Here is a 22,314-nt window from a genome sequence, read left to right as displayed (position 1 = left end):
TAGAACTTTTTAACATAAAATTATTAAATAGTTATATTTGATAATTTGAAATTGTGTTTAGTAAAAATAAATTTAGTTGCTTGTAAATACATAAATCATTACTCAATTTTGATTTTTACTAATTAATTCCAATATAAATTCAAGGTATCGAAAAAAAAAATTATGATAATTAATTAATTTTCTAAAGTTACTCATAATGTTGGGTTTTGTTCACCGAAAATGGTCAAAAATGATTTATAAGTTGTTGTCAGATGGAATTTGGCATTGATATGCCACACGCTATTGTAAATGTATCGACAAGAGTTTTAATCGACGTATATTGGAATTTCACTTTTGAATTTGAAAAACTAAGTTATTTATCAATGAAATTCAAACAAATGCCAAATTACAAAGTATTGAAGTTGTGAGTTTTACACAGTATTTTGATTTCAAGAAAAACTTTAACGAAAAAGTACTAAATTTCTTAGATCCCACAACGTGAAATGCATGGGCTCTGTTACCGTAGACCGAGTATTAATTATCTCTATCTTTGAAAAATAAAATTAGAATTTAGAAATGAAACGTTCTGATCATTTTTCACAAGATCGTATTTATTGAATAGTAGTATAAGTTATTTTTCAGATTCGTTGAGTCTTGGGTGGCTGGTGTTAGATTTTGGAGGCAGACAATGGAATGAAGTTGTGGGCGGACATGGAAATAAATTTATGTAGGGGCTATATTTATTAAATTTTACTTGAAAATATATTTTTGAATAATTTAGATGGTTGATAGGGACTTTTACATAACAGTTTATGACTAAATTTAAAAGTTTTATTAAAGAAAATATTTATTTTACGGGCTCAAGGCCTCCTTGTATTAGGTATTGTTAATTTGAGTATCGTTTGTAGATGTGGTATAATATTTTGAAAAAAAACAGAGAATACATCAAACATTCATTATAGCAAACACTATCTTAACAAGTTTATTATTGCACCATCAGATGAATGTAATTTGGAAATACAAAACTACAATAGTTGTAATAAGTAAAGAATGTAAAATTGAGTGGATTAAAAAGACAACATGGAGTATATATAATGTATTTCTATCTTAATTATTGTTGGACCAGAATTGAGCCTGAAGGTAGTCGATGATGTTCTTCTCAACCCGGAAAGCCTTAGCCAGCACATCCGGGTTGATCTTGGGGTCCGACCCGAACACCGCATTGGCAATGGTTATAGTACCCGGGTTCTGGCTGCCGAAGCTAGCAAATGCAACGGCATTGGTCTTTCCGACGTTGAACTGGAAGTGGATGAGACCTTGTGGGAAGACGAACACATCTCCCGGGTGCAAGTACTTGGTGAATAGCTTGTTCTTCTGGTTGGGATCGGCCGGGTTGGAAGTGACGAACCCGACGTAGAGAGTGCCTTCCACTAAGAGGAAGGCCTCGGTGGCACGCGGGTGGGTGTGGGGTGGGTTGATTCCGTAAGGGGCGAAGTCGAGGCGAGCCATGGAAACACCGAGAGTGTTGAGGCCTTCGAGCTGGTTGACGTTGACCGGAGTCACGAATGATCCAAGCCGATTGGATGTGTTTCCGGCCTTGTTTAGACCCTGGAAAAGGAAATCCTCCGCAACCACCATGTTCGGGTTCTTGCAAAACCTCCCATTCACAAGAACTGGGCACCGAGATTAAGTAAACGAATATTTAGTTAGTTAAGTGAAAAAAATAAAGTAAAAAAAAAATAAGAGAGATTAAATGTGTTGATTCTTGTCATATTTAACTATATATATTAGGAGTAGTATAGTCTATATATAAAAGGAATATGACTGAACTATAGTGGGACGTAGGTTATATTGAAGATATTTACCAGCATTTTTGGCATCGGGAACAGCAACGCAGAAATCCTGAAGTTGGCTCGGGTCCGATGCGTACGCAACCAAAGCCCACGAAAAGACAAGAAATATGGTGCATAAACCAAAAGCCATCTTCATTTTAGGTGATGAGTATACGTTACTCAATTACTTGTGTTTATAGTATTTATCTTCTTTTATCTGTGATGAAAACTTAGAATGAGAAGTATTCCTTTTTATAGGAGTGAAAAACAACAATCTTCATTTCTCATCTTTTTTTAAAAAAAAAATTGAACTTTTCTTGGTCGAAACCTTCACACGGCTTTTTATTATCTTCCTCTAATTCCTCTAATAAGCTGCGTCTAAGTATATCAAACTTTGTTTATTATATTTTATTATATGAAGACTCCTTCAATCAACTTATAATTCAATTTGGACTTAGTTAATCCAAATCTTAGACCAGTCAATTAATGCATAAACTAAGTCCAAATCTTAGACCAGTCAATTAATGCATACTTTATTAATCTATAGATTTATTTTTTAGTGAATTACTAATTTACCCTATCCAATTCAATCACAAGATATTATAATAAAACAAGATCTAATCAGTCCTCCAACTAATTAAATATAGAAGGTGATTATGAAAGTTAGGTTTTGGATTAGATATTGACTCACCAAAATCTCCCAAAGCCGTACACTATTTCAATTCATTAAATCAGAATTAAATTAATATTTGCTCTTTATAATGCTATGCATACAGAAGTTGATATTTCTACTTTCTATTCTTTATGAAATGTAATTATAATCATGTCATGCAAATTAATATTGGATGTTCACATTTTGTCTAATTGTTTATTTTATATCCAGCCAGCTGAATTAATCTACATATAAGTAAAGGTTACCAAGTCCAATTAAAGCTTGTTTCAATTAATTCATCAAGAATGAATCTCCAGCACGAAAATGTTACTTAGTCTATTTTGGTGGCAAAGTTTCTGATGGTGTATAAATAGAAAATGTTGTGACGATGACAGAATTAGTTTTTTTTATGGCTGATTAATTTTGAGTGTGATTGTGTTCGAACAAGTTGATATATATATAATGTAAATGTGGCCGAGAATATCCAAAAGGGACAGCGTGTTATAGAATTAATTTACCTTAATTACTTGACTTTCTTAAAAACTTCAATCCAATGTTTTCTTATAATTCTGATAATTCACTGTTCCTCTAGAATCTTTTTTTTTTTTTTTGATGCGATTAGCTTCACTGTTCCTTCAAGAGTTTTTGTGATAAGAGATTTAATTAGTTATTGCATTTCTTTACGCAACCATGCACAATTATTTTAATTATTTTATGCACATTACAATGTCAATTTAACTGAGACCAATATATTTTAATGAAGCTTGTTTATAAGAAAATATTGCTGTTTCAGGCAGATTCAAATGCATAATCGGTATTCTAGATTTTATGTATGTCAATTTGAATTCGGTAAATAACACAACTAATTCACCCACTTTTTCTTAGATAATTAATCATGCATATCTATTTAGTGTTTTCTTGTCTACTTAATCTTCTAAAACAGCATATGCTTCTGTTAGGATTCCTAATCATCTAGTGCACAACTGCATGCTTATTCTTCATCTAATCCTCTATTGATTTTCATATTTTTCTTGGCCAAGTTGAAAATGAAAGATCAACGCACCCTTGATTTTATATTATATACTTCCCCTCTAGGTTTGATTAATTTGATGGAGACTAATTATATAAAAGCTCAATCCAATATGCTTTGATAGAGAAATTAACAGCAGGCAATATATATTATACTAGTAGTTGATTGGTGGAGATTGAAGAAGTCTAAATAAATTAGATTTTAAAAATATGAAATGTATATATGATGAATTTCTCCTATAAAAAGGAGTGCTTATGATGCTAAGTTTTCCATTACAACAACAATATATCATCAAATATATGAAGATGGCTTTTGGTTTATGCGCCATTGTGCTTGTTTCTTCATGGGCTTCAATGGCATATGCTTCCGATCCCGGCCAGCTCCAGGATTTCTGCGTTGCTGTTCCCGATTCTAGCTCTGCAGGTAATTCGATCGATTATATCAAACCGACATTATGTATAGGGCCTGTTTGTTATGGTAAATAACTCCAAAATTTATTTAGAAAAAGTTAAAATAATAATAATAATAATAATAAAAAGTTATCTGGCCTAAAATGTGCGTTCTTATCATCTGCATCTGCATGTATATATACTAAATTGTTTGCATGCAGTTTTTGTGAACGGGAAGTTTTGCAAGAACCCGAACATGGTGGTCGCGGATGATTTCCTCAGACAGGGTCTAAACAAGGCCGGAAACACGTCCAATCAGGTTGGATCGGCCGTGACTGCGGTCAACGTTAACCAGCTTCCCGGGCTCAACACTCTAGGCGTTTCCCTAGCTCGCCTCGACTTCGCCCCCTATGGGATCAACCCGCCCCACACCCACCCCCGTGCCACCGAAGCCTTCCTCTTGATGGAAGGCACTCTCTACGTGGGGTTCGTCACCTCCAACCCGGCCGATCCGGCCCAAAAGAACAAGCTATTCACCAAGTATTTGTACCCCGGAGATGTGTTCGTCTTTCCACAAGGTCTCATCCACTTCCAATTGAACGTTGGAAAGACCAACGCCGTTGCATTTGCTGGCTTCGGCAGCCAGAACCCGGGTACCATCACCATCGCCAACGCGGTGTTCGGGTCGGACCCCAAGATCAACCCGGATGTGTTGGCTAAGGCTTTCCGGGTTGAGAAGAACATTATCGATTACATTCAGGCTCAGTTCAACTAAAATTAAAACCTTTGCCTAAAATAGACACACAATATGGTGTGTCCAATTCATCTAATAAATTGAATAATTTTTACTTATTACATCTGCGTGACTTGGAAAATTGTGTGTATCCGAGTGTTATATTTCAGGTGATGCTACACGTTTTTGCATAAATAAAATTCTTTCATGTATTCTCTGTTTCTTTCCTATAATTTTGCCTCTGTTTATATAGCACAGTACTTTTTATGAAAGGGTATTATGGTTAGGATTCAAAGTGACTATTATGAGTATCAATTTGGGTTAATCTACAATTTGTGGAATTGTGTAAATCTACAAATTCAACTTTTGACAAAGTGAAAACATTAAATAATAGTACTAGTACTAAAATATCTAAGTAATTAATTTACATATAACTAATTTTTTTAGTCTCTGAACATTGTACTAATATTATTCAGAATATTATTCAGGGTCTCTATTTTTTTTAAAATATCAATAAAGACGTTTCTGTACATTGATGTAATATTACTGAAAGGACATTTAGATTTTTTTTAACCAAAATATATTTTCTAGACTTAAGGGTTATTTATGTTTTTTTCATGAGAAACAGAACCGTTACTTTAGTTCATTCATTTTCCTTAAAACAAGTGTCATGTCGACGAACAATTATTTGTCACATATTTTGAAGACTTCTCTTAGGGAATACAACATAAATAAATATGAACTGAATGCAGCCGAAGTAACAATTCTCCATCACATGAAAAATACATGAATAAATAGCCCTTATAGTTTGAATGTATTCTAAAAGTAAAAAAATCTTAAAAGTGTAAAAATCATTTAAGTGATATTATATCGAGCATGCATTGTCCACGCATAAACTAAAAATGTAGTAGTTCTGTCATTAATAAAACATCTAAACAAGTCGTCTAGTCGTCTACTGTCACAATTTATATCTTCCTATTCACAAACACTGCATTATATAGAAATTGAAGAGAAAACGACAGTACACGTTTTGAAACTTGCTACTGTAGAAGACAAGAAGATATTATCTCCAGAATACAACAGTCTATCATTTTGTTGAAATAAAATGCTACTACAAATCAGAATCAAATAATTGCACTTTACTCCACAACAACCGTAAAAACGGCTATATATCTAATGGGGCCCACATGTAAATTACAATCTCGAAGCCACGTCATCATCGCCGGAGTCCCCGACAGTCTCATCGGAGCCGAGCACCGCCAACACGTCAGCAAGCACGACTCTCCGATTGGCGGCGTACACCTCCCCACCCCACTTCCTGCCCACCAACTCCGCCCCCAGCTTCACCGCCGCCTCCACCGTCGCCTCAGCGCCGTCGTGGGCCGAGTCCACGATCCCCCACTCCACCCCCATCTCCGCCGTGATCTTCGCCGCCGCCATCACCACGCTCCGCCAGATCTTCGGAGACCCGACCTTGCTCTTCACGAGCTGCACGAACCACCGCGGAATCGGGTAGCCGATGTCGAGCTCGCTCATGTAGAGATAGCCTCTGTCCCTACGCACAGTGGCGGAGCTCGGAATGTATTTAATAATTTAATAATTAATTGAATAGTATATTAAAAATATCTAAAGAATTTATGGTGGGTCATATTCCAAAAAAAATTTAATTTTTTTTAAAAATTACTATCTCCGTCCTCCAAATATTGACACACTTTGACCCGACACGGATTTTAATAAATGTAATGAAAAGTGAGTTGAAAAAGTTGGTGGAACGTGGGTCCTATTAGTGATACAATAAAATGTGAGTATGAATAAGTTAGTGGAATATGGGGGTCCACTATCAAAAATGGTAAAAGGTGAAGTGTGTCAAACTTTCAGGGACAGACCGAAATGGTAAATTGTGCCAAAATTTCAGGGACGGGTAGTGGAAAACAAAATGATAGGAGTTATTTTCAGCCACTCATTGAGTGGTTTATAATGCATCTCAATTCTTAATTATGCTAAAAAATCTCAATTGATCACAACCACACGTTGAGTGTGTGGGTCCGGCCTTGCCTGCGCATGAGGAGGTAGTCGTGGCTGAGGGCGAGGATGAAGCCGGCGGCAGAGGCGTGGCCGTTGACGGCGGCGATTGTGGGCATGGGGAGGGAGATTAGGTCCTCCACCAAGAGACGGAGCTTCTTGGAGATGATCTTGGGCCGGGCCGGGTCGGCTAGGGCCCAGGCCTGGTCGTAGCCGTTGGAGAAGAATTTGCCTTGGGCGGTGGTGATGAGGGCGGTCGAGGGCGTCGACTCCGACTTGACTTGCGCGACCGCCGCCGTGATGGAGTCGAGGAGCTCGGGGTTGAGGCGGTGGTCCGTCTCGCCGGTGATTGTGAGGATGAAAACATCGCCGCGTTTCTCCAAACTGCACATTGCAATTTGCACCACCTCTAGTTAATTGAAGATGTGAGGTTTTAAATTTGAGGATTTTGTTTTTGTCTCAACAACTTATGAAATAGGTAGATTACCTGCATTGTTGAAATTGTAATCAACACCAACTTAAGATTTCTTTGTTTTAGGGTACTCATAAAGCACACTAATCACATGTGTCATGTCAACTTTTCAAGTTAAATTCGGAACAACAATAACTCTTGGCCAAAAATTAGGTGAGACCAAGAATATCTAAATCATGAAAATAGTTTTAAAAGAAAAAAAAATCAAATTTTTACTACTTTGGTCCATAAAAGATAGTCCTGGATGGCAGGTTTTAATGAGAAATTGGTAAAGTAAAAAAGAATAAGAAAGAAATAGGTATGAAATACAAATTTTCCACTTTTAGAAAGTAGACTATTTTTTGTAAATATCTTAAAATGGCAAAATAAAACTATTTTTCGTTGACGGAGAGATTTCATCTGTTGTGACTGTCCTAATTTGTGTACAAAGATTCGTGAATAAAATATTGAGTTAGTGTGTACTACAAGATTTTTGAAAATAATAATGAACTAGTTTATTTAACATACCAAAATAGAAACAATGATTATTTTTTAGGGAGAGTATAATATTAATGTGGTTAATGTCTGAAATAAGTAGTTAGGTAGATTAGTAAGTTAGTGACTCTGTAAGTGTAGTCTATATTCAATACTCCACAAACTATGTACACATTATAAACATGTTTATCATAACAATTCAATTCCTTTTCCTTTTTTCAAATTTGTTGGCGCACCAAACACGACTAATGAGACTATTTATTTAGCTTACTTGATTAAATGCACTACAACTGCCGCAAATAATTAAGGAGTAATCTGTAATTATCATACTTAATACATTAATTATAAAACATCCATACAATTATAGATAACATACTATTTTTAATTACAAAGGAAAATAAGAGTGGATTTGGGCTTTAGGTCTAAATCACTACTACTATACTTGGATCGCAGTTTTATAGTTTAATTACATATGGTGGGCTGGGCCCTCTCTAATGAACATGGCCAATTTTTGTTTTTGAGTTCCATCCAATTTATAATAGGTACTCCGTAAGATTTTATTTATCAATTCTCTATTTTGAATTCGAATTAATACAATAAATTAACATGCATATTCGGGTTTAATTCAGAATAATAGTATGCACTAGCGTGATAATAAATTTACATAAGTGTTCTAATATATTGGGTGGTTAAGATACCAATAGATCAATAAGAAGATTCGACAATGACCGAACACTGACAATGTCCTGACGTAATGCTGACAGCTTCAATGTGTCGCATCCCAAATAAAAATTCATGGATCCACCATTGTCAACAAATAACGAAATCAGCATATAAACAAAAATAAGCGTTCTATCCAAAATATTGTAGAAGACAAACAACGCATAAACACAATAAAACGGAAGTAAAGGAGCATCAGATCATGAAAATAACTAAACCATATACTTAAAAAACTAAACAATAACTAAATACACATGAAAATAAACAACCATCTTGCGATATTCATTTTGATCATCTTGCGATTTTCGAGGATAGTCATCATCTTGCGATATTCATTTTGAATTTACATATTTTGATTATCTAGCGGGAATGGGATAGTCACCATCTTGCGATTGCTTGTGACCTTTTCTTTGTTGATGACAGTGATTACATACAGAGAAATTTCCTCTACTTTATTCAAAATTAAAATTTTTGTAAATAGCATAAAAATTACATAGCGAAATGTGTAAAAGAAAATTATGTGTTGCCCACCTCATGGCCATTTATGTTGAAAAGTGAGAGAATTGTTGTGTTTCACGTTTTTAGTCATCGTTTATTACAATAAAACATGGTCTTCGAGTTTCTTGGAAATTTCCAAGATATGCATTTATGACGCTGTGATGGTGTCCAATTAAATAAAAGACGCTAACATGAAAACATCTCAGATAAAGAAAATAGAAAGAGGTGACTAGTAAATGGAGTACTCATATTTTCTTTTCTTTTTTTTAAATAAAAACTTTTGAAATGGCATGAGTTTTAATACTCCCTCCATCCCATAAAAATTGTCACTCTTTTCTATTTCGGTCCTTCTCATAATAATTGTCACACTTCATTTTTATCATAAATGGTAAGTAAGTTTAACATTCCACTAACTCACGCCGTCACATTTTATTATAAAATTAATATAAAAAAGTGAATCTCACATTTCACTAGCTTTTTCAACGAACTTTTCTTTACATTTCTTAGAACTCGTGCCCACAATAAGAGTGACAGTTATTGTGCGACAGAGGGAGTATAAAATAGTAAAAAAAAAAAGAGAGAGAAAATAAAAAGTGGTAGAGAATGACCGTAATATGAAATCATATATATGCTTTTCATTGATCCCCTGCCCCAATAAATGTCCAAATTGATGCTGATCTATCAGATTGAAACTCAAACAATAAAGGAAACACAAAGATAACTTGGATCTAGCCCAAAAATTAGATCCCCAAAAGGAATTTATTGAAGAATTGAAGATGGAGAACGTGAATAAGGAGGATAGAACCATTGATGGAAAAAGACACCCTAGACTCTTTTCACCGCACTAAATCTACCATGGCCTTATTACTCAGAGGATTTTACAAGCATTTGGTGTATATCTTTATTTGATTCATAGTACTTAGATTAAATCAATTGATGAAACAAGCAACTTATAAAAATAGGAATTAGATAGAAATCTCACACGGATAAATACTCTCAAGAGCTACAATGTTCAATCAACAATTAAGTTTCAAATATGACTATTGGGTCTATTTATACTAGCCCAAAAACAAATCATAAAACACAAAAAAAAGATGAAAAATCACAAAATTTTGAAGCCTAGCTCCCCGAGCGGTCGGCTCAGACCCGGAAGGTAGGCCGAGCGGCCCGCTCCGTTCCTCTGGACAAAGTGGCTTACTACAGAAAGAATATTGAGCGGCCCGCTCCGGACTGGCGGATGGTTCGGGCCGACTGCTCGAACTCTCTGAACTCGACTCCTCTGCGCGGCTATAGTAGATCGGTCATAACTCTCTCTACCGGACTCCGATTAAGGCGTGCAAGATGCTCACGTGAAACTATTTTGAAGACAAAGACATTGGTAGTCTTTGGAAAGCGTTTGGACGTCATCTTGACAAGACAATTACTAATTGAATCCTGCGACAGTTGAAATCTTTGATGCACAGCTTCCATGATTGTATTAGACTCTCACCTTTTTAGAGAGAAAAATGTTTTCTAAAATGAAAAGTTTCTAATTTTAAGAAACATACAAAAATAGAAATAATTTCTATTTTTAAAAGACTGATGGAGTATATTCTTAGGTCTTAACTTATGAAAAAAAATAGATTTTAAATTTAAGTCATTTTTTCATATTATTTGATATATGTAATTACTTATTTAATTTGGATGATATATGTAATTACTTATTTAATTTGGTGTCTTTATAAGACAATTTGTCACAGTTTCACAATTTAAGTTGCAACTTTACTTGAAGCCTTTAATAGGTTCACTTTACAGCGTGCATATACTTTTCTACTACTAATAATTAGGCCATGTACCACTACCACATTTCCACCCTTATCAAAAGAAAGAAAAAAACTAGAGTCTTCTTATGTTATTAAATTATTTGAACAAAACTCTTAAATAATTATATCTCTCGCATGATTCCATGCATGTGAGGGGTTTGATTGGTTGCCAGTTGCCAAAAAGACTCATATTAAATGACTATCTGACTTGGGGTCTATGTAAATAAATTATAATGCCAAAATTAAGTTTTATATTCAATATGTTTACCAAATCTTGTTGTGGCTCTCTCGGAATATAGTTGCCGTACCGAGAGATAAGGCATTTAAAATCAACCTCTAAAAGCAATCAACTAAATAATTTGGTTTGTCATTGTTTAAGAGTATTTTATAAGAAAAGAAGTTATTGTGTATAAATAAAAAAGATTGGTACTGGTTAGAAAATCGCCGATTTGATTCCAAGGGAATCGAAAACACCATACCGTTAATCTACAAGTCATTAGCTGTCGACTTTGGGAGGTTTTTGCTCGGATTTTTGCCCATTTGTTCACGATTTTGGGTTAAAATAGACGATTAAGTACTGATTTTGGATCTAAAATCGAAACCAATATCAATAGAACTTGTATTTTGATTCTAGTGCATCAAGAACCCAAAACATAACAATTAATATGCCCAAGATTGAAAAGCACAATTGATTTAATTTCATGTTAAACATGTGAAGAGTCAAGGTCAAGTTAGAATAATGGTGTTGATTTGTGTCACATAGTACGAATATTAAATATTAAGATATGTTATTATTTTAAATTCATTTCATGGATTCAATAATACTACTCCCTCCGCCCCATATAATTTGGGATATTTTGACCCAGCACGAGTTTTAAGAAATCTAATGGAAAATAAGTTGAAAAAGTTAGTGGAACGTGGGTCATACTTCTAAAATATTAGTTTTATAATAAAATGTAAGTATGAATGAGTTAGTGGAATATGGGATATACTACCAAAAATAGTAAAAGTGAAATATATCAAATTATATGGGACGACTCAAAATGAAATAATGAGTCAAATTATGTAGGACGGATGGATTATTATTTTTGGAGCAGTTAGTCGAAGAATTTCACATTGGAGTAAGTCTAACAAGAAAATTGGGCAGGCGGCTGAGCGTTGGTCCTCTTTTGTCATTTTGCATAGTCAAAATTCAAATTAATAGTATGAAAAAACTATGTTTGTTGACCCAACTTTTGCTCTTGGTCTATGGTAAAAAAGTCCTAGAAACTACACCTAACTTTCGTACATGTAAATATATATCAGAGTTTCTATATGACAATTTTCTTCATACATGTCAAAAGGGTAATTAAAAATATGGTAAAATTGTATCTTGGTTATGGAACAAATGATTAAATATAAACATTTGTTTGAGACCGCCTTATTATCCTTATTATGACATGTCATTGATTAATATCTCAATGTTATTAGATAAAAGTTTATACGAATAATATTTTAGAATAATAGTAGTAGTACTATAAATTAAATCTTGTTTATTTCATGATACATGTTATTTGCGGACAATTGTTTTCGGTGGTTTAATAATATTTCACATTTTACATTTAACAAAATTTTAGGTAAGAAGAGACGAATACTCCTCCGTATGTTTTGGCCATTAACAAAGCGCCGGCCTTCCTGACCAATGCGGGAGATCGACGCTATTGCGCTCCTTTGAATAGGTTTAGTGAGTTACCTTGGTATTTTCTTCATTCCATCACATTTCTTTCCGTTACGAGAATTAAAAACAGTTGTGTGTAATGTAGCATTAAATAAAAAATATTTCATTCGTTTCATTTTAGGAGTCTCATTTGAGTTTGACACGTGTTTTAAAAAATATAAAGAAAAATTGGTGATAAAATAAAATAGAATGTGAGTCCTACTTTTATATATTAGTTTTATAATAAAATGTGAGTGGAAAAATGTTAATGCAATGTGGGGCGTATTACCATTCATGAAATATTTCAATCGTGACTCCGAAAATGGGACGGATGTAATAATAAAGTCTGAGTCTATGAGAGTAGAAAAGGTAGAGATAATAAATTAATAGAGAAGAAAAAGTAAAATTAAAAAATGACACTACTAATATGTAACGCTCAAAATAGAAAAAATGGCGAGCGAGGTTATTTATTTAGTAGAGTAACATAAATTTTGTTTGAAAAAAGTTAAAATAATAATGATGTAAAAGATTAAAATAATAATGATGTGAATATGAAGGTATATGGATTTGTAGACGCTATTGCAAGTATTCAGGCTGAATAATAAAATACTAATAGTCGAGGAAAAATGAAGATAGATGGATTTATATAGCGGGACTACATTTCAATACTAGCGTAGAGAATTTACACGCGTTGGACGCGTGTGAAGAGAGGCGTAAAATTGCACCTATTGCGTGTGATGTCATTCGCCTGATGTCATTGTGGCCTAGAGCATCAATTCCAGCGTAGACTAAGTCCATTTACAATTTTAAATTAGTAGAAATTAATATTTCATATAAAGTAAGAGTTATATTTTGTCATTTCAATTCGTCTCATAATAAAATTTATTTATATTTTATTTTTACTATAAATAATAAATAAATTTCATATTATTATAATTTATTCAACTCATATTTTATTATAAAACTAATATTCCATATAGATGAGATAAATATTAAACTAACTTATTCAACTCTTTATATTTTTTTTTAAGACTCTTGTCATAATTAAATAGGATTATTATTTGGGGCAGGAGAGAGTAGTTCATCTCATTACTAGTAATAACAATCAACAAGTTAGAAATTAAAAATAACTAATTAAATGTTAAAAATTACTACATATACTCTCTAGTCTCTAGCTACTATTAAATATTGAAATTTACAAAGAACTACTCCTTAATTTGATTATAAAAGATTATGTAAATTACTTCTTAAATAGACCTTAATTACTAGTAGCTCGTAAAATATTAATTTAACTAGTGAAAAGTCGTTTATGCTCAACTATTGCCTTGATTTTTTTTTTATCAAATTGTGTCACGGTGTCACCATCTAAAGAAATTGACGTGACAACATATAGTAGTAGGACTTATGTGTTATATTTTCAAAAGTATATGACGTTTTATTCTTTTCTATTACTCCTATGACAAATTGGGTTCAGGTTGCTAAAGCGTATGAGTGTTAATTATTCCACCATTTTTAGCAATAGTAAACATTGAATAATGAGACACTATTTTAGGAGAGACATTGTCTTGAGTACTAAGTAAAGAGAAAAATATATTTTAATATGAAAGATATATTTAAAAGAAAAACTAAAACAAAATATATGACATCTACCTTAAAATAGAGAGTATTTAATTGATATACGAAACTATTAGCTTACAAAAATTAACATAGGAAACTTAGATTGCATAATGTAGTAGTCTTTGCTGCCACATAATTAGCCAATTCGGAATCTCTAGTTATGGTAAGAGCATCTCTAACAGCGGACGTCCGATCGGATTGCCGTGACGGGCGATCGAGACGTCTGCCATTGGAACACATCGCTTCGGATACGTATGTCCCGTGAGGACGTCGGATATCCGCGCGACGGGCGGACAGACGTCCGCCATTGTGGCGTGGGTCGGACATCCGACTTAAAATTTTAATTTTTTTTAAACTCTATAAATACGGCTCGTTGAACTTCATTTCATTCACACCACTTGTGTTGACAAGTTTCTCTCTCTAAACTCTATTTTCAAGTATATCTAGAATGGCAAGTAGTCGTGGCGGTGGTAGTGGCGGAGGCGCTAGTGATAGTGATAGTGAGAATGAATTGCATGTCGCTGTGGAAGGGGCGATTGATCGATTGCTACGGCAGAGGCAGCAGCGGCGGCAGCAGGCGGCGGTACCTCGGCCGATCCATCGGCGGCATCATGTACCCCGGAACCACATTGTTGCACATATTCGGTTGTATCAGGACTACTTCGCTCCGCAACCGCGTTTTGGGGATGCCTTATTCCGACGCGTTTTAGGATGCATCGTCCGCTGTTTATGCATATCATTGGTGTTTTAGAGAGAAGATACGAGTATTTCAGGATCAGGGAGGATGCGGCTGGCAAACCCGGACACACGCCCTTACAGAAGTGCACTGCCGCAATCAGGCAACTGGCGTACGGAGGCCCGACCGACATGTTCGACGAGTACCTCCACATTGGCGAGTCGTCAGCCATCGAGTGTCTACAGAATTTTTGCGCGGGCGTTAGAGCGATATTCGGGGATCGCTATCTTCGGAGTCTGAGCCCCGAAGACTGCCAGCAGCTGATAAATATGCACGGGTCGGTGCACGGGTTTCCTGGGATGTTGGGCAGCATAGATTGTATGCATTGGGAGTGGAAGAACTGCTCCACCGCCTGGAAGGGGATGCACACTTCCGGCTTCAAAGCCAAGCATCCCATGATGATCCTTGAAGTTGTAGCTGACTACTAGCTGTGGATATGGCATGCTTATTTTGGAGTCGCCGGGTCGAACAACGACATCAACGTCCTCCAGTCGTCGCCCATGTTCAACGATCAGTGCAATGGCGTTGGTCCCGCCATCGGTTTCGTCGCCAACGGCAACCAGCACAATATGGGATACTATTTGGCGGATGGGATATACCCAAACTGGCCCGTCTTTGTGAAGACGATCAAACATCCGATCGGACAAAAGAAGTCCTACTTTGCGAGCCGTCAGGAGGCAGCGTGCAAGGATGTTGAGCGGGCATTTGGTGTGCTCCAGAGTCGATAGGCGATGGTGAAGGGTCCTTCACGGATTTGGTATATTCCCAACATCGGCGACATCATGTACGCATGTATCATTTTGCACAACATGATTGTCGAAAGTGAAGGTGACGAACTGACTCAGTGGACCAACGAAGATGATGCGGGTGCTGGTCCAAGCCACGGCGTGGCCTGATGGGGTTTGGTGCCCCTTGCACAGCGGAAGACTTGTACAAAATAAATAAATCAGATACGGATCTATTTGACCGATTATGCGATTAATCAATTCACATGTTAAACAGATAATTGCATGCTAGAACGCAAATAATTCATGTTCATAGAAAGTAAATCCTAAACATGAATTCTACGGTTTAGAGTTACCGATTTGATTCTCCAAAGAATCGTCGATTGCTCGCGCCTTCTCCACGATGATCTTCAATACTAGACCACGGATCTTCTCTCTGGTTCCCGAACTGTATCTCGATATCAGGGTGGGCTGATCTTATCAAAATACTAGGACTCGAATAAAGAAGACAGAAGAAATCCTTCTCCAATTAGGAGAGAAATTCGAACTCCTCTAGTATAGAGGGGACGAAATTTTTGCTATATAAAATTATGATTTCTGTCTCCTTTATTCTCCTATTTATATTAAGTTCATTTTGGGCCCAGACAGAGATCTATGGAAGGTTTTGGATATGGGCTTCCCAAATTAGCTTTTTACTAATTAAATTGAACCCACAATTTAATACAAGCTTATATTGGAATATTACGAGCAGCCACTACAGAAGTAATATTGAACTCCCCCCATCCAAATCCGAAATTACAAGTAATCCGGGTTTCCACTTTGTTTATTATTTATTTCCCGCGCTTAAGATATATATATCCATTAATTAATTAATGTCTGCTATGGACTTAATTAATTAACATCTTATTAATTCCAAGAGTGGACTTAGCAAGAAACATTTATTTATTATTCATAGAGCGATAAAACTCCAACTGGCCAGTTTTCTGAATAATAAAACCTTGTTCGAGCTCCTCTTGAGGACATAATCAAACGAGACTCACCTCGCGCACGTTTCAACATAATAGCAATCCTAGCACCGCTAGATATTAATCACCACTACCCAATATATCAGGATTATTGGGTTGCGAAAAACCCGCACCATTTGATAAGTCAAAGTAGTGCATAATCTATACCGTATGCTCAATGCTAACATATGTAGATTAAGAAATAGTATTTTATCAAGACCTAGTCTTTCAGTAGATAGCATAAAGACACGTCTTGCTGTTAGATCCGTTCAGTGCTATACCACACCAATGTCATCTTATTTCAGTAAGGCTTAGAAATATGCGGACTGACATTGCAACCTTTCACGATAGGTAGCCAAAGCCTATCTAGGTTGTGAAATTCTTCTTTTTTCTTTTGCAAAGCATTGCATAGATCTGACCGTGTTACCTTAAAGTGAACGACGCCCACAACCGGTCTACTAAGCAAAAGACTTAGACTTTGTTTACTTCTTATGCATTTAAATGTTTGTAAAACATCTTATAAATGCACAAGCAAACACAATGTAATAATAATAGTGATTCTATTCGTGCGAGACTGCTCGAATAATACTGAATCGGGTTAAAAGTGGATTGTAGAGTTTTACGTATACAAGCAAGATTCTATTCGCACGAAACTTGCTCGAAACATGTTTTTCAGTATACCAAACCTAACATGGCCAGCACGAATGTGAACATGGGGGTATATCATGGAGAGGTTAAGCGGCTGCGCGCATTTGCCGACATGCAGCAAAGAGATGCCCATATTCGACTTCAGGAGGATATCATCGAAGAGGTTTGGACGCGGAGGAATGGACGTTGATGTGGTTAATTTTTTTTTATTGACTATGTAAATTTTTTTTTTCGAATAATGTATGTTTTTTTTTAATGAAATATTCGCATTTCCCCGTTCGTATTCGTGTCGAAATTTTAATTCCGTAAATTGAATAATTGTGAATTTAATTTTATTGCGGGAAGTCCTAGTGATGACGTGGCAGAAAATTTTTGTGGGAAGTTCTAGTGGAAGTCCTAGTGGGATTCCGCCACCGGAGATGCTCTAAGAAGAGCATCACAATTTGAATAGAGTTATAGATTGATTATTGACGGAGTCTAGTAATTTTTGCTTGTTTCAATCTATTACTCTTTACGATTTATCTTCAGCTAGCTTTTCTCAATTACTCCCTCCCGTTTTTCCATTTTTATTTTGTCCGTGAATAGAAGTCTCGTCTTTCCATTTTAGTCCATTCGCAAATAGAAGTCCCGGTTCACTTTTACCATAAATGGTAATAGGGTCCTACCTTCCACTAACTCATTCCACTCACATCCATTTAAAAGTACTTCCGCCGTCCCACAAAAGATGTCACACTTTCCTTTTTAGTTTGTCCCACAAAAAAGTCACATTTCCATTTTTGAATAAAGTTCTCTCTCGCATTAATATAAAAATTGTATTTTCTCTCTCCATCTAACACACAAAACAAAACCTCCTAAAATCTTGTTATCCCACAAGTGTGATGTCTTTTGTAGAACAGATGGAGTAATATATATAAGTGGGACCTTATTCCACTAACTGTTTTCCACCCACTTTTCTTAATATTTTTTAAAACCTGTGCCACAATGAAATGAAACTTCTAATAATGATGGAGGAAGTATCCTTTAATTCCTTGCATCTTAAGTATTTTTCTTTGCTATTGCCGACATGCTTTTGGTGATGAAATCATCATTTAATTCCCTGCATCTTAATCTTTTTCTTACTCGCTATTGCCAATATGCTTTTTTGGTGATGCTAGTGTAGAGCAACATCTCTATCCCTCACACAACTTATCTTCCGCTAACTTAACTTTGTCATTCATCCTTTAATTCTTCGTCTCTTTACCATTTTTTTGTTTTCGCTATTGCCAATATGCTTTTGGTGATGCTACAAGTCTCGAGCGATTCCCTCCCACAGCTATTAACAGTGGTGGGCCAAAAATTTTCTCCGTAGTCATTAATAAGGGCATCCGCAATAGGGCGGACGATGCGACGGACAGCATCGCGGACGATGGGTTAACCATCGTCCGCGCCCGATAGATCGTCCGCGGACGATGCGCGGAGGATACCCATCGTCCGTCGCATCGTCCGCCACTGTGGACGACGCGGACGATGGGCACGCATTTCCGATTTTTTTTTGAATTTTTTCAAAAAAAAATTCTTATTTAAACATTACTATTCACTACCATTTCACACACTCCAATTTCACATCTCTTCAATTTCTCTTCAATTATTTTCTCTCATCAACTCAAAAATGAATCCCGACGACTACGATTTGAGTACATCGGATGGCTGCAGACGGGCCTTGGCTCGAGCCTTGTTCGATGCCGTTAATGAAGCCAAGGCGGAATGCTTGGCACAAATGCAGCGGGAGCAGGCGGCGGAGGCGCGGGTCCCTCGCCCGATACGACGTCGGACGTTTGTCCCCGGCGAGCATGACGTAGCGCACGAACGTCTGTTCGCAGATTATTTTGCCGAGAATCCAAGGTGGGGCCCGAATGTTTTTCACCGCCGTTTTAGAATGAGCCGAGATCTTTTTCTCCGCATTGTGCACACGTTGGAGGGCTGTGATGAGTACTTTCAGTATCGGGAAGACGGGATTGGCAGACCTGGACTTATGCCGTTGCAGAAGTGCACGGTTGCGATCCGCCAGTTGGCCTACGGCACAACAGCGGATATGTTCGACGAGTACCTTCACGTCGGGGATACAACTGGCCGCGAATGTCTCAAGACTTTTTGTAAGTTAGTTGTGGAGACTTTTGGCGACACATATTTGCGACGCCCGACTGCTGACGATTGCCAGAGCCTAATGCGGATCCACGAGACGGTGCACGGCTTCCCTGGGATGCTAGGGAGCATCGACTGTATGCACTGGCAGTGGAAGAACTGCCCGATGGCCTGGAGAAGCCAATTTACTAGCGGCTACAAGGGCAGCCACCCTATGATGATCCTAGAAGCCGTCGCTGACCACCGCCTCTGGATCTGACATGCCTACTTTGGTGTAGCCGGGTCGAACAACAACATCAACGTCCTCAACTCGTCCACCCTATTCGCCGATCAGTGCAGGGGTCGCGGTCCGGCCATTCAGTTCACTGTCAACGGCCGCACACATCATATGGGGTACTACTTGGCCGATGGCATACACCCTAGGTGTCCTGTTTTTTTGAAGACGATCAGCTGCCCAATTGGTAGAGGAAAGTCTTGTTTGCGGCAAAGCAGGAGTCCGCGCGGAAGGATATGGAGCGGGCATTTGGGGTGCTCCAATCGCGGTGGGCAATCGTGAAAGGTCCGGTGCGTTTCTAGTACAAGGACGTCATCGCCGACGTCATGTATGCGTGCATCATCATGCATAACATGATAGTCGAACAAGAACGTGGCCATGTCACTAATTGGGTGGATGATGAAGCCGGATCTAGCTCCAGCACGGCGACCTCGCCGGTCACTCGAGGATTACCGACTGGCTTCGGTGCGGTTTTACAGCGACAGACCTCAATGCGCAACCAACAAGACCATACTCAGCTCATGACCGACATGATTGAAGAAGTTTGGACCCGCAACCGCCGCCGTTGAGAAATTGTAGTTTTTTTATTTCTTATTGTGATGTTTGAATTTTAATGAAATGAAGTTAGTTTTCCAAATTTTGAAGTATTTAAATATTCAAATAATAGAAAAATGCTTAGGGCGTGGCTTAGGGCGGGCTATAGTCCGCCCCACTGCAGGTGGAATAGGAGGAGGATAAAATGTTGACGTGACGGTGCATAGGGCGTCGCTTAGGGCGTCCCATTGTGGATGCCCTAAATTATACCTTTCGTCACTGAAAAATACGGAAGCTATTGCAGTACCATCGTCCAGAGTATACACTCTTTCTTCGTTAGTCCGTCTCACAGGAGCATGCATTTTTTATTTTAGAAAATTTTATTCTCTCTAATGAGTCGAGACCTATCCTCCACTAGTAATAATTTAATTACTTTTCTTTTCATCTCTCTCTTACTTTATGAATTATGCATTAAAACTCTATTCAATCAAAAGTGTATACTTCTGTGGGACTGAACATAGTAACTACTTCCTCCGTCCCACAAGAATATGTATTATTTCTTTTTTAGTCCGTCCCATAAGAATGTGCACTTTCTAATTTTGAAATTTTTTTTCTTTCTAATGTGGTGGAACTCATTATTCACTAACAATATTTTAATTACTTTTTTTTTTACAATCTCTATTAATTTTACTAATTGTGTTCATATTCTTGTGAGACGGAGGGATTCTCCCTCCTTTCGCTATTAAATGTCTCATTTTTCTTTTTTCGGCTCTCCACCAATAAATGTCTTATTTCACTTTTACTCCACTAAGTGGATCATATATTCCACTAACTCATTTTCTTCACACTTTATTATAAAATTAATGGAGTATGTAAAAGTAAGTCTCACCTTCTTCTAATTTTTCTACCCACTTTATTACATAAAGTCAAACAATTTCTTAAAATCCGTGCCGATCAAATATGAGACATTTAATCATGGACGGACGGAGTATTAATTAATACTTAGAAAATGACCTTTGATTCTAAAAGTCAAGTCCTTCTTTATAGGAGTAGTTTTTACATTTAAAAATACAAAGAAGCATAGTTGTGGATCTGAGCATCAATGTGAGTATATAATATGTGCAGAGAATAGAGAGAAAAATAGAAAGAGAAAGAGAGAGAATCATGGAAAGGGAGAAGAAGAGGAAAAGAGCGGCCAAATCGGAGGCTAGGAAGGCCGGCGACAAGATGAAGATCAAATCAAGAGATCCGATTGAGGAGGGGGAGGTTTCCGCCGCCGCTGAGGCTTCTCCTCCGCCGACGGAGGAAGAGGTGGAGGAATTCTTCGCCATACTCAGAAGGATGCGAGTCGCCGTCAAGTATTTTGAGAACGAAGCTTCTAACAATAATAGTAGTCGTAGTAAAATCGGCGCCACCGAGCCGCAGAGCTCCACGTCATCGGCGGCGGCGGCGGACGGCGGTAAGAGTGCGGTGGCGAAACTTGGATTGGATCTCAACGCCGCGCCGGAGGCGGAGAGTAGTTTAATTTAGTATAGATTTTTTCTGATTAATTTTAACTTTTATCTAAGAGTAATAATTATGTACAGCCTGCCTGACGAATGACGATCGATCTTTGGCTTCTCACTATTAATGGCTTTTTTATTTTTATTTTTTTTTTCGGAAATGTTTTGATTGACATTTTCTTGGTGGGTATGTCAAATATTTTGTCTTCGTTGAAATTTCTATTTATTCGGCAGTGGCAGACAGTCATCAATATTCTCCACCAAAGCAATCATTTAGAATTCCAAATTTACAAGAGCGTCTCCAATAACTAGCACGAACTCCTCATGTCACGTCATTAAAACTAAAGTTCTTTTTATCAAATAATCAAGACAAGCAATTGCATAAGTAATAGGCTAGCCATACGCCAACAAAATTATAAAAAACAAATAAATTACAATCACGCAAAATACGGAATTAAATTTAATATAGGAAAGTGCAATAATTTTATTTAAAATTAAAAAAATTACACAATTAAAAAAAAAAAACCCTCCAGCTTCCACACACGAGCCCCGCCTCACTTCTCATCGCCGCCGTCGCCGCTACGTGCGCTAGCCGCCATTGCGGCCCGCATACTCTGGAGGAGATAAAAAAGAAGCCCCTTCTTCACAGGGTCAGTTGCCGCCTTCCATTCAACTATGATTTTCTACATGTCCATCTGCATTTGTAGACGCGCGAGGCGGGAGAGCTCAGCTGGAGTAGAGTCGTTGTTGTTCTCCATTTCGTGATATTGCTCTTGTACAGAAATTCAGAGAGAGAGAAAACTCGTTAAAACAAGCAGTGCAAATGAAAATGACGTTCAAATCGCGTATACATA

The 22,314-nt window shown here is 37.0% G+C and overlaps 4 protein-coding genes across 5 annotated transcripts; 2 read left to right on the top strand and 2 right to left on the bottom strand.

Moving 5' to 3' along the window:
• Positions 1 to 935: 935 nt before the first annotated feature.
• LOC125201015 (putative germin-like protein 2-1) lies at positions 936 to 2,017 on the bottom strand. The gene is made up of 2 exons (XM_048098881.1): positions 1,845 to 2,017; positions 936 to 1,652 (listed from the first exon to the last, which is right to left on the bottom strand). The coding sequence occupies exons 1-2, from the start codon at positions 1,966 to 1,968 to the stop codon at positions 1,087 to 1,089; spliced, it is 690 nt and encodes a 229-aa protein (XP_047954838.1). The 5' UTR covers positions 1,969 to 2,017; the 3' UTR covers positions 936 to 1,086.
• Positions 2,018 to 3,744: 1,727 nt separating this feature from the next.
• On the top strand, positions 3,745 to 4,827 carry LOC125201013 (putative germin-like protein 2-1). The gene is made up of 2 exons (XM_048098879.2): positions 3,745 to 3,916; positions 4,104 to 4,827. Exons 1-2 carry the CDS (start codon positions 3,748 to 3,750, stop codon positions 4,655 to 4,657), a joined length of 723 nt encoding a protein of 240 aa, XP_047954836.2. The 5' UTR covers positions 3,745 to 3,747; the 3' UTR covers positions 4,658 to 4,827.
• Positions 4,828 to 5,593: 766 nt separating this feature from the next.
• On the bottom strand, positions 5,594 to 7,117 carry LOC125201014 (enoyl-CoA delta isomerase 1, peroxisomal-like). Of its 2 annotated transcripts, none has more exons than XM_048098880.2 (2): positions 6,671 to 7,117; positions 5,594 to 6,170 (listed from the first exon to the last, which is right to left on the bottom strand). In XM_048098880.2, the coding sequence occupies exons 1-2, from the start codon at positions 7,027 to 7,029 to the stop codon at positions 5,810 to 5,812; spliced, it is 720 nt and encodes a 239-aa protein (XP_047954837.1). In that variant the 5' UTR covers positions 7,030 to 7,117; the 3' UTR covers positions 5,594 to 5,809. The 2 variants fall into 2 exon arrangements, with proteins under 2 accessions (XP_047954837.1, XP_088919982.1); XM_089063856.1 differs by having other exon boundaries at positions 5,594 to 6,164.
• Positions 7,118 to 21,027: 13,910 nt separating this feature from the next.
• On the top strand, positions 21,028 to 21,753 carry LOC148932242 (uncharacterized). Its single transcript, XM_089064590.1, has one exon. The coding sequence runs from the start codon at positions 21,123 to 21,125 to the stop codon at positions 21,486 to 21,488; it is 366 nt and encodes a 121-aa protein (XP_088920716.1). The 5' UTR covers positions 21,028 to 21,122; the 3' UTR covers positions 21,489 to 21,753.
• Positions 21,754 to 22,314: the final 561 nt, after the last annotated feature.

Source organism: Salvia hispanica, chromosome 2, assembly GCF_029641045.1.
Source record: "Salvia hispanica isolate PSC_SH4W2 chromosome 2, Shi_PSC_v1, whole genome shotgun sequence".
NCBI lineage: Eukaryota > Viridiplantae > Streptophyta > Magnoliopsida > Lamiales > Lamiaceae > Salvia > Salvia hispanica.
This window is presented reverse-complemented; position numbering and strand designations above follow the sequence as displayed.

Excerpts from the sequence above, each read along its gene's own strand:
- LOC125201015 (XM_048098881.1), bottom strand. The coding sequence starts at position 1,968 with ATGAAGATGGCTTTTGGTTTATGCACCATATTTCTTGTCTTTTCGTGG. Across the intron at positions 1,653-1,844 it reads TCCCGATGCCAAAAATGCTG|TTCTTGTGAATGGGAGGTTT; the intron begins GTAAATATCTTC and ends CTCGGTGCCCAG.
- LOC125201013 (XM_048098879.2), top strand. The coding sequence starts at position 3,748 with ATGATGCTAAGTTTTCCATTACAACAACAATATATCATCAAATATATG. Across the intron at positions 3,917-4,103 it reads TCCCGATTCTAGCTCTGCAG|TTTTTGTGAACGGGAAGTTT; the intron begins GTAATTCGATCG and ends GTTTGCATGCAG.
- LOC125201014 (XM_048098880.2), bottom strand. The coding sequence starts at position 7,029 with ATGTGCAGTTTGGAGAAACGCGGCGATGTTTTCATCCTCACAATCACC. Across the intron at positions 6,171-6,670 it reads GACTACCTCCTCATGCGCAG|GGACAGAGGCTATCTCTACA; the intron begins GCAAGGCCGGAC and ends CACTGTGCGTAG.
- LOC148932242 (XM_089064590.1), top strand. The coding sequence starts at position 21,123 with ATGGAAAGGGAGAAGAAGAGGAAAAGAGCGGCCAAATCGGAGGCTAGG.